The sequence below is a fragment of the Harpia harpyja genome, chromosome 1, assembly GCF_026419915.1.
Source record: "Harpia harpyja isolate bHarHar1 chromosome 1, bHarHar1 primary haplotype, whole genome shotgun sequence".
Classification (NCBI taxonomy): domain Eukaryota; kingdom Metazoa; phylum Chordata; class Aves; order Accipitriformes; family Accipitridae; genus Harpia; species Harpia harpyja.
In genome coordinates, this window is record NC_068940.1 from 109,212,809 (window position 1) to 109,224,829 (window position 12,021).

General features: G+C 51.8%; 1 protein-coding gene across 2 annotated transcripts in view; it reads left to right on the top strand.

Moving 5' to 3' along the window:
• The window catches only part of AGAP3 (ArfGAP with GTPase domain, ankyrin repeat and PH domain 3), a 152,794-nt gene that overhangs the window by 101,254 nt on the left and 39,519 nt on the right, over positions 1-12,021 (top strand). For both annotated transcript variants that reach the window (XM_052809928.1, XM_052809919.1), the window contains exon 11: positions 2,037-2,205. In XM_052809928.1, coding sequence (XP_052665888.1) covers positions 2,037-2,205 — 169 coding nt within the window. The remainder of the gene's footprint in view (positions 1-2,036; positions 2,206-12,021) is intronic.

Sequence of the window (12,021 nt, forward strand, 5' to 3'; positions counted from 1 at the left end):
CACTGGCCAGGCTGTGCTGTGCTGCGCAGAGCTAGAGAGAAAGCATCTCCCATTTTGCAGCCAGTGGAGCCATTCACACAATCACCTTCTGTTAATTCTATCTGCAACATCAATTAAATTGTTTGTAGAAACTAATTGAATGTGGCTTAATCACACATCTTAATAGCTTTCCACGCTTTGAACTCGTTGTTAATTCCAGTAATAAAATGAAATGAGAGAACTGGCTGGGTAATTAGCGAGGAGGCTTGGGAAGAAATTGCTGTTTTATAGCATGTAATAAAAGCAGTGCGCTGGTGACCGCTCTCTCCGGCAGGCAGCCGGCTACCGCAGCAATTGTGCTGAGTTAGGGAAAATCCTCCAGCCCCTCTGAGATTCCCTGCCCAGGGGTGCCACCAGGCTCCCACCCAACCAGGAACAGCTTGGAGTAATGTTTGGTTGGGCTAGTTATCTAGGAATTGCCTGGGGCACCAAAGGGTGTGTGCGTGTCATTTGAGGTCAAGTCACCCAGAAGTTGGAACCACAGAAGGGTGTGCTGCCACGCCGCCCCATCTCTTGGGCTTGCTGTGAGGACTGGATGCCTGCACAGGGGTCTGTGGAAAGGCAAGAGTTCAAACCAAGGTGTTGAGGTGCTGCTGAGAGGTTGTAACCCTCAGGTAGTCACCTGAGACCACAGAGCATTGCCCATACAGCCCCCAGTTGTCTGCTTCTTGGAGCCAAGGATTGGGAGAATGGTTGCTCTTAAACTGATGTTGTTCATGTCTTTATCTTCTTGGATTTGGAAGCAGACAGGGACCAGCTCTGAGTTAATCTTTTTGGTGACCTCCTTGTGAACTGGAGCAAGCCCAAGCCTCCCTGTAGCAACCGCAGTCTCACCCTGGACGGTTGCTGCCACTCCTCTCCCAGTTGCAGCGCACGTCCCCAGCGCAGAGAGCCGGGGAGGATGCACCCATGTCGCGATTCCTCCCAGAGCCTCTAGCTCAGCTTTCGGTCCCTGCACCCTTGAGGTCTGCCCAAGAGCAGGGCAGGGCAGTTCCCCTCTGTGCGTCTCGCTGGAGCTCACGTTGGTCAGGTCTTCCCCTTCTGGGGGCATGAGCCCAAGGAAGAGCCAGCCGCATCGGAGAGGGTTAGGGGAGAGCTGCAGTGCCCAGTGGAGCAGGGAAGTGGTGGAAGACACAGAAAAGGACACAGTTCTTGGGAGGGCCTGGAGGTCTGCAGCCTTATTTTGGCTGAAAGATGAGATGCTATGAGGAGACAGGGCAGAATGATACTAAGAGTCTGCACATGAAATTTTCGGTTGTATATAGTCTACCAGAAGAAATGGTGGAAGCACCAGGTTTTGAATAATGTAAAGCTATGCAGGTGAATGTACAAGGAAGTTACCCTGAGTTGTGTTGTCTGGGGCTTGAATTATCCTAGCTGTGACCCAAGAGGGAATTTCCAGGTATCCCATTACTTACACTGTACTATATTATATTATTAGCTGTTATAGCTGAGTGCTGTGATTAAAAAGACAACGGATGACAGGGAAGAAGAACTGCCTGCCACCTACGTGCTCTTTTGCTCCATCTAATCTCTGATCCCCAGCCAGGCTTTCGCAAATGGGCTTGTCATGGCATCTGACTGCCCATGGCAACATCCTGACGTTATTCATATCAGAGCTGACTAGTTCTGGGCACTGAAAGTGAGACCTGGCACTTCTCCGGAGCCAGTTCTAAGGCACCAGCTAGTCATGGGAAGAGGGCAGGTTGGAGTCAAGGCTTTGCATCTGTGTTGTCAGAAAACAGCTGGCTGTGGACACTGGGGAAGTTGTAGGGTCTTTCACCTCTAGCCCACCTGACTTGAGACTTAAGTATAGTGCAAGAGAAACCAGCATGTGATGAGCTTCCAAGTCACCTCCAGGTTGCTGGCTGACTGTTAACCAGTTACCACGTGGATGAATGGATCCAGGGTTTAGTTTTGGTTATGGGGATGAGAGGGGAGCTGAGACTGGTGGGCCAGGGCAGGGCTGATCTTGAACCATTCTGCCTCTGCTGTAGGATTACATGCAGAACGTCCACGGGAAGGAGATCGATCTACTGAGAACTACAGTGAAGGTACCGGGCAAGCGGCTACCCAGGGCAACAACGGCAGCAGCACCCAGCGCTAGCCCCAAAGCCAATGGGCTTGCGAAGGAGAGGAGCAGCACGCAGCTGACGGGAGGCACAGGTAAGAGTTGGTGTGGGTGCCACAGAGCGGACAGCCATCCTTCCCTCCAGTGCATCAGCAGTGCCTTGCTTTGCTGAGCTGGAAACAAAAGCTGTTCTGGAGTTTCTTGCTTTCACCACTCTTCAGGAGTGTCTTCGGTGGGTGTTGGCATTTCTGTGCGGGTCTCAGGTAAGCTCCTGTTGGGATTTTATGCTGGTTAGTGTCCAGGACAGAAGAAAGAGTAGAAGGGCTTGAACTAGTGGCCTGAGCTCCCTGAGAGGAAACAGTCGAGTCTGATATCAGAGTTTCTGTGCGTGGGGGAAGCTGTTGCTCCCTAAACCAAAGGAAATTTCAAAGAGGGATGTCTCTTGATCCCTGGCAAGTTCTCTTCTGTTTCTTTCCTTTTTCGTGGCCCCCTTTTTCCTCCTCACTTTCCCTTGGAGAAATAGTAATGTGAGGGGTTTGTTTTGTAATTATTATTCTTCTGTGTCCACATTCAAGAGATGCAGCTGCCACAGGGAGTGGTGAGAGGAGATGTGGTTGGGAGGGTCTCTGGTTTCTCATGGAGTGCGTGCCACGCTGCTTACTGCTTCTCCTGCCGCAGGAGGTATCTTGCCCTGCCCAGAGGAGCTGTTGAACTTAGATCTTTCCGGCCCAAGTTTCCCAGGGCATTGACATGCCTTTACTTTGTCCTCAGGGTTGGTATCCTTGGCCAGGATGGACAGTTTCCACACGCATTCTTCCCAGCCAACTGTTGGCAGCAGTCTAGTATAGCAGGGTATAGGTACCTCTCCACTCTCTGGGATAACAAGGGATGCTGATAATGCTGGTGATAACAAATCCTTCATAATCTGGTACTGCACGCTGTGCCACTGAGAGTGAACTTGGGTGTCCACGTCCTCGTTTCTGTTCAGTCCTGCTCTGCACCCCAGTTGCATCCTGCAGTCAGGGTGTTGTCGGCACTGTGCTTCACAGCTTTCTGGAACTGAGGACTCATGACATGGGGTGCAGCTGGAGTGAATGCCAAGAGCTGTCTGGGGTCCTCAGCATCACACACAGCATAAGGAATGCAGAATGCTAACATCGCTGTGTTCACATGGTGCCAAGTGTGAAATAATAAGCCCTTCTGAACCCAAACTGCTGTTTCTGTAGAGTCAGAATTAGTCTGCAGACCAGATAAACTGCCAGTGAATGATTGCAATTACTGTCTTTTTTGACCAAGGATGTGCAACTCTGCCTGTTTTCTGCCATGGCTCTCCACTGTACACTGTCATTTCTTCACCATCACTGTACACCCTCAGCATGCCCGAGCGTGGTAACAATTCCTGCCTCCGTACACAGGCACTTCTCAGGTGTGCATTTCTAGAGTGCTTTGTTTGAGCTCCTACTTAGAGAAGGTTATCAGAGCTGTAGGAAGAATTCAAAGACAAACCACAGAAAAGCTTATGCTGATGTCAAACCACATGCTCACGTAACCCTGTATCCTGCGTTCAACAGTCATCTCAGTCCTGTTGGGCTCACAAGAGCAGATTGAGATGTGACTTGATTACTGATTACTGCTGCTTGGAAAACCAGCGCCTAGAAGTGAGCGCTGTGCAAGGCCTTTCAGTCTGGTTGACAAAGCTTGAGGAGACGCAGTGTGTAGAGGCTGAAGTTAGAGCAATTTAAACTTGAGAGGAGATGTAGTTTCCTAGCAGGGAGGGTAATTAAATGTTAGAATAGTTTATCTGGAGAGCTGGTGGACTTAGCACTGCTTGAAGCCTTTAAAATGAGATTAGTTATCTTTCTACAAGATATGCTTTAATCCAGCTCATGTGTGTGTCGCTGCGTGTATGTGTGCAGGGGATCAAACGGGATGGATACAATGGTCTTTTCTCATGTAGAAATCTGTGAGTTTGAGATCCTCTGTTCACCGTCTTCTCCCTGGGCCCCTGAGCAAGCAGAACAGCGCTACTGTGCTACCCAGAGCACATGCATCAGCACGGGGCTCAGCGTTAAGACAGTAACCTTAATCAGATTTCGTGTATCTTGGCTTTGGGTGGTTGTCTGCATTGGTCAGAAAGGTTTTTTCTCCTAGTACACAAATGGTAAGATGTTTTCTGAGGAATTTTTTCAACTCACTCTGATGCCTCCAAGACTGATTGCAGCTGACGATGCAGTTGCCACGGTAAGTGCACTGACATGATAAAAATCCTCTGAGGTGACTTGCTCATATCCCTGTGTAATGCAGAGTCCCGGATTTGGGGTCAGTAAAGAATCTGCCCTGCTTCAAATTAGCAGGGGCTTTGCAGTTTTGCTGCCTTTGGGGCTAGGGATGGGACTGGGGTCCACTGGGCATCTCTCATCTAATACATGCTTTGGGCAGCTGGAGAGGGAGCACCTCAAAATTTGCAGTTCTCTGCCAGTGCACAAGTTAATCTTCAGAGGATGTGAGCTTTGGAGACCTGAGTGGTTTGCTGTCTTACACCACGAGTGTCTGGGTAAAACCAAATGACCTGTGTTTAGAGTTCAAAGCGGGTGGTCCATGGTTTCTTTGTGACCTGAGCTCCGCCAAGGTAAGTGAGTGTGCCAGTTAATGTCCAGTACATGCACAGTCCTTACCCAGGGGCAAGGAAAGAAGTAGTAGATAAAGGGGAGGAGGAGAAGAAAAAGATAAAATATCTCACACTGCCCTGTATGCGGATAAAATACACATATGCAGCACTCTGGTGATGATTCAAAATAACCTCCAAAGTAGGTACAGACAGTACAACTAGGAGCTAAATAAAGTAAGAATGGGGAAGCTTATATTTGTGAAACCCATGAGACTCTGAGCTCAATGCATGATTGTACCCCTGTATTTAAACCATTAAAGAAGGCAACTTTACTGTAGTCAGAGTTGGTTTTATTTTAGGTTGCATGTGTTCCCATTGTAAACCCTGTTTTCAGAGGCACAGAACGTTGTCAGAATTTGCAGCTGCCTTATGTCCACCTAAGGCTTACTTTTTGTGGAACATATATGCAAATGTGATGTTGTACGTGCCCAGGGAGTTTGTGCAGTCTCCCTCCTCAGAGATAATCAAAAAACGTCTAGACACAGTCCAGGGCAGCTGGCTCTAGGTGGCCCTGCTTGAGCAGGGGGGTTGGACAGGACAACCTCCAGAGGTCCCTTCCAACCTCAGCCATGCTGGGATTCTGTATTCATTTTGTCAATATTAAAAATTTCTCTCCAAGAGCTGTAAATCTTCAGAGATTTGATGCAAAGATTGCCTAGAAGCAGAAGTTTTGTCCTCAGTTACAAACTTTTTTCTTCTTTATCCCTTGGAAAATATATTGGGATTTGATCAAAGTTTTGGAAGTTGGTTACTGAAGCTCTGGAGCACCTAATCTCCTCCTGGGCTGTCAAGAGCTCCTGGCAGAATGGTCTCTGCTTTTCTGTGATATTTTTTCTTCACTTTCCAACTGTAATGTCCTCCTAACTTTCATTCTTGTATGAAATTTTACTGGTAAAGAGACTATCCAGAGATGGAAGAGTAGCTGAGATCAAGCAGAGGTTCTGTTAACAGGTTTAGAGCTAACTAAATGCAAATAACCAGCATTAGTTCATTTATGGCTGAGCCCTAAATCAAGCCCTTCAACATCAGGAAATCCCAAAGCGCAGGCAACTGGCGCGTGTCACCTCTGCCAGCCTGCACTCCTTGCCCGCTGTGCTAGTCGCAGGCAGTGCTGTGCGCAGAGTTAGGCCTGACCAAGCAGACCAGCCTGGGAAGCAAAGTCCCACACCTGGACCTCTGTGGGCTCGAGCGGCATGTTCTTCATCCGTGTCTCGACACAGGGTTTGCTGTTTGTGCATCGTGCTCGCTGTCTCTCCGGTTATGTCCTGGAAGACCAAGCGGATGCCTGGGAAGTGCCACCCAAGGGGAGCTTGTCCAAGAACATTTTGGATATGCCTTCCAGAAGCAACTCTCATATACCCAGATATTTCCAGGGCACTTTCTTGCTACCTTCTTGTCCCCTAGGTTTTCTTTGGAGACTGGTTGCAGACTACCATTGAACCACTTGGTCCTCTGACATTATGGTTCAGCCATGCCGGCTGCTGAGCCATTGGGTGTTCCTGGCATGGTTCTGGCTTACGGCAAGGACTCTCATGGACAACACCCAAGGAAGCAGTGCAGGCTGGCACACAGATTTGGGCACAGGTTTTGGGGAGAGAGAGTTACCGTGTGTAGGCAAAAGCTTAGTTGTGCCACGGGGTCTCAAGATGGAGGGATGGTGCTGTTAGCATGCACGTCTCCAGAGGGACCTCTCTTGGGGCTGGGCGGGTGGCCAGGCTGAGCTTTCCATGGTGGAGCAGCACCTCGGCTGCTTTGTGCATACCCATGGCTGGCACAGGTCAGGGTCCGGTGTGCACCAGGCAAGCCAGGAGAGGGGTCCACCACAGTGCACACTGCTGTCTTGCTCAGTAACCCACACTGACACAGGCTTTTAAGCAAGGGCCCTGATGGCTCTTGTGTTCTACTATGAAAAGAATCCCTTTAGTGGCACAGATGTGGTCAGGGACAGCAATGAAATCATTTGTCTGTTTGAGCCATCCCTCCTTTGCCTAGGGCGGGAGGGTGTTGCATGTATGTGCTCCACCTTCCACAGTCATGATCACAAGACTTCTTTGGGCCAACCATCCTATGTCAGGAAAATGAGTGGCCTTATCCTGGGAGACACGCGGGGAGGAAAGGGGATGTAACACTAGATTCCTGGAAAGCCGCAAGCGGGGGGTGGGGGGGGACTCGTCTTCATGAGCGTGCCTGAACAAAACATCTCGTCACTTAGATGAGAATATATTGTGACTGATGTGCGTGAAGGCTAAGAATATGTTAAAGGTATAAGCGATACATGGATATAGATATAAAGAGAGTAAACACTTCTTACAATTTGTAAGGTGTTACTCAATATAAAAACAGGCCAAGAAATGCTTTGAGTAGCAAAGGCACCAATGCCTCACTAAGCCATCGGTACTGCGTTGGCATGAAACGGGAGCACAGGCGGGCCTTGGCAGAAGGAGAGATACACCATGGACAGATTAAGGTTACACAGAGAAGCACGCCACGGCAGAGATAAGGCTGGTTGTCAGCTTCCACGTCGGCTTCGGCCTTTGGATTAGTTAGCTCTCTGATGGAGGGGGTGGTCAAATGGATGCTTAACTCCAGCTTTTGGAGCTAGATAAAGGTGCAGACATGAAGTGGTCTTGCTGATGGATGCTAAGACAGCACTACATGTTTTTACTCTTCGTAACAGTTTCTTTCTGAACTTGGAATGAAAAGTCAGATGTTTTAGCATCACTTAGTGAATCTTTATTTTATATTTAAGTCTTCCTTCTTGTTGAGGCAAGGTGAACTAGGTTGGAAAATGCAGGGTGCACTGCACGGAGGTAACTGATCGAAATAGAGCGGGAAGCACTGGCACTTCTGGCCAGCTGCACCCTGAGACGTGAGGAGGGAACCCCACAGCAGGCGGCCGGTTCCTGGCACGGTCTAAAGGCGCTGTGCAAAATGGGCACTACCTGGTGTCCGTCTGGGGAGAAATCCTCTCGAGCGGGCGCCGGTCGGCACCTTCCAAACGCACCTGAAGCCAGCAGACACCCACGCTTGCGGGTGCTGGTGGGCTTCGGTAGTACAAGCCCTGCCACGGCTCCATCCCGCGCAGCTCTGCCCGTGCTCCCGGCACAGCCGAGTTCCTCTGTCCCTCCCCTGTGTCTGTGCCACAGCCGGGGCTGTTCCTGCGGCAGCCCCGGCACCGGCACAGCCGTGGCGGGGGCAGCCGTGGGCTCTCCCGTTCCCGCTGCCAGCGGCACCCTCCTCCGCTCCCCACCGGCAGGGTGAGGGCTCCCGCCTGCCCTCGCGGCAGGATGGTGCGGGACATGGCGGTGCTGCCAGGCCTTTGGCATCTCCTGGGAAGGATCGACACCATCGGCCATCGCCAGGGCTCGGGTGCCCGCGTCCCTGTCCCGCCGGCCCCTTCTCCCTTCCTCCCCCCGGCCGGGTGGGCTGTCCTGCCCCCGCGGCGCTTTGCCGTGCCTGGCCGGTGCTGGGCGTCCGTGGAACGCACCACCCCCTTAGGCTGCGTTACAGTGCGTATGCACGCGGCGCACGCTAGAATTATCCTGACGGACTCCGTCTTGGCGTTTTCCAACTTTTGGTATCTTAACTTTATAATAAAGATGGGGGTTTTTCCCTTTAATGCATTTTTGTAATACAGCTAAAAGACCCATCCTTTTCGGAAGAGCAGACCACCTGCTCTTTATCTGGTCGGCAGATTTATACCCTCAATCTGGTGAAGGACCGGGCCAGCTGAACACCATTACTCTCTAAGCAAGCCTCCAGTGTCAGGAGGTAGGAGGGACCGTTGGCTGGGAAGATGCTCGGCTGTTTCCTGGGCACTTGGGGCACGTTGGGATGTAGGAACAAGGCACTTGTTCCCACAGCCAGTGGATGTGGCTCCTTTATTCCTGACCTCTCTTCTGCCTGTGCTCTCCTCCTCTGCTCGCTTCTTCCTGCCCTCGGCTGTTCCTGCCTCTCCCACCAGCGACTCCATCCCCTGCTCCCTTCTCCGCCTCCGGGCAGCTGGTGACGGGCAGCGTGAGCACAGAAGAGGCGTCCTGGTGCTCTGATTCTCCAGACCTAACACTACCGCAGCACCGGGTGCCAGGAGAAGGAATTGCTCATGCCGCGAATCAGGCTGCATAGAAATAGGCACATATACTTATCCTGTTCATGTCAAAGACTCCCAGAGACTTTGAAGGATCCATCCGTATTTGTCTGTCTGTCTGATTTTCCACAGCTAGAAATGAGACCACCAAAAGTACCTAGGTTAGTCAGAGCATTCCTGCGTCTCAGTTTCTGGGTTGAAAGTGTCCTAAAAGGACAGTGATACTTGCTAAAGGACTTCATTGAAACTGCTAGTAGAAGTTCTCCACAAGCGGTGGGAACTGTGGGGACTCCTGAAGTCTCAAAGGAAGAGCACAAGTGGGTACTGGCCTTTGGAGGAAGCTGGGAAAGAGTTCTTGGCAATTACTGCTCAGTCTTGTAAATCCCTGGTCAGGTGAGATAGTGCTGGCTATGGTGCAATGATGGAAACGCCTGTTATTCTGGGTTTCTGGACTGGAGCAGTACTGGGCCAGATGCTGGGCACGCCGAGCATGGGCAGCTTCCATCGACCGCAGCTGGAGCAGACGGTGCCCAGCAGCGCCCAGGTGAGCTCTGGGCACGTAGCTTCGCAAGGTGACACGGGCACCTCGCCAGCCAGAGCGCGAGCAGCACCTCGCAGTGTCTCCTGTGCCAGGCAAACCCCAGTGGTGTTTGGGCTGGAGAGGGCAGGAAAGGGATGTGCAGATGTCACTGCCAGAGCTTAAGGATGCTGTTTTCTGGGTATGAATGGGTGTGAGTATGGAGCCTGGCGGCATGTATTCACTGCGCGTGTGGCAGTGCTGGTTCAGGTGTCTTCTTCAGATCCCTGCAGGTCCTCTTCCCACTGGAATATCGCTTCTCTTGCATGCTTCTTCAGAGATCCCCAGATGTATCTTTGCTGTAGTTCAGCAAGCTCACCCTTTCTGCTTCTTTGCCCCATCTGTATCTCATTCAGTGTGTTTCTGGCTTGAACAATGAGGGCAGCTCTTATTCAAAGTGCAGACTGGATGAAAAGGAATTTTTTAGTGGGGAAGGACAGATGGTAGCACAAGAAAAATACGGAGACAACGTCAGTCAGCATGAGAGACTGGTCTCAGCACAGCTGCAGCCCTGAGTTCTTGCTTTGCAGAGGTTTGTAGGGACCTACTCTAAAGCAGTCAACACAGGGGAAAAGGGCATGAAGCATGCTGCCTGAAAATGTGGTATGCGATGCCTGTGCACGTACTTACACGCACACTTAACATGGGCACGCACAGAGCACACGAGCCTATTCCTTGACACTGCATTGCAGCTGAGCAATGTAAAAGGAAGCCAAGCAGCTGAACACTGGAAAACCTGCCTTCAAATGAGAAGTTGAAGTGTAAGGAAAAATCAGCAGAGATTGCTGAGATTGTTGTGGTTGCAAGCAGCTCATGGAGGCACAGTTTCTGACAGCAGAAGGCTGTCTGATCTAGCAGGCAGAAGCAGTGCAGATGCTCTACCTCAGCCAGAAATGCTGAGCTAATGCAGCAATCCCAAGTGAGATTTTCTGGCCAGCATTGCACAGGCAGCCAGGCTAGGTGGCTTGGAGATGGGACTAAAGCAAACAAAGTGTGGGAGAGCCAGAGCATGGTATTAGGTGAGGAGGTCAAAGGAGAAAACTCTGCTTGTCTCTGCGGTGGCTCATTTGGGGCTCTCAGCTCACTGAGAACCATGAGCCTTCCATGGGATTTGCTGCCAAGCGGTGCGGGAGAGCAAAGATTGCAGCAGTGTCTCTGGCGCAGAGGAGGCCGAGAAGAATAAGCCGAGTTGGTCTCTGTGCAGGGGTGTGAGCTTAAGCACTGGAGTCTTTTATGTGGGGGAAGAGCTGGAAGGGGCTGATGCTGCTTGGTTGCCTTCACCCTGAGGAGCAGCCCGCATGGCCTGACACGTGTGTCGGGGCAGGCTGCGTGTGAGCCCTCCTCCTCCTCCTCCTCCTCCTCCTCTTGCTGCAGGATTGCTTCTGTAGCCGAGGGAGAGCATTTCCTCAAGTGTGTCCGTGGTGGTGGAGGCACTGCTTGGGCTGCAGTGTCTTGGCTGATGCTTGTGTTTGCTCTGAAGTGACGAGGGTCCAGCTGTCCCCTGGCTGAGTTCCGAGTGCTCACATTGATTCACAGCTCCGCTGGCCGCAGCCAGCCGGCCGGGCTCCTCGGGCACGTGCAGGAGAGCCCTCGGTGCGCGGTGCGTGGGCAGCTTGCTTCTCCCCTCGGCTGTTGTGTCGGGTGGGGTGATGGGGAGCCTGTGCTGGACTCAGCAAAGTGCCTGGGAGCCCAGCCTGGGCTGGAGATGGTGCTGGGTTCCCAGGCAGCTGCAGGACTCTTGCCGGGTTCATGCCGACGCCTAGCAGCACGCTTCGTTGTCGCTTCCAGAGCGGATAGCCCGGGGAGCGTGTTTGCCCAAGGCAGGCGGGAGGAAAGCACCTTGGCATTGCCGGCGCCCGCCGGGCCACTGGTGCTGGGGGAGCGTGGCAGCGGTGGGGCCCCCCCTCTGCCAGGCCGGGTGCCTGTGCGCTGCCCCCCGATGCTCTGCCTCTGCAGAGTGAGGGATTGGCTCCCCCAGGCCGGGGTTGCTGAGCCTGCTGTGATCATGTCACGTCGGGCTCCGTCGATGTTAACATCTCATTATCTTTGTTACTGTAATTACATTATCCGCTGCTTTATGCAGAATTATTCTCCGAGGACTAATTGATGGATCCATGTTTAATTCATTAATCATTAGCATCAAATTCGACAATTACAGTGCACACTGATTGTGGAATTTCAAATGTAATGAGGGAAGAATTAACAAAGAAAAGGGAAAACCTGTTTCCCTGGCATACCGCTGCTCGCCATGGGGGACAATGACATTGAGGGAAGAAGAGGCAGCAGAGAGCAGGGTGGTGCAGGTCATGGCAGATAGGAGGCTGGTGGGATCATCTTGTGCCTTTCTCCTAGTTGTGGCTGCACAACATATTCTTTCAGGTCAGAGCAGAGTCATTAATCTCCTGCGAAAGAACGAGTATTTGGGTACTGCGGAGGATGAGCTCAGAACAAAGTTACCTGCCCTGCCCTGCAAATAGCCCATGGGTGCAGGAGCAGCGCATCCCACCCTGCCATGGCAGGTTTCTGGGAACACCAAGAACATCCCCAGTGTACACGTGTGCTCACACACTTTGCAGGGA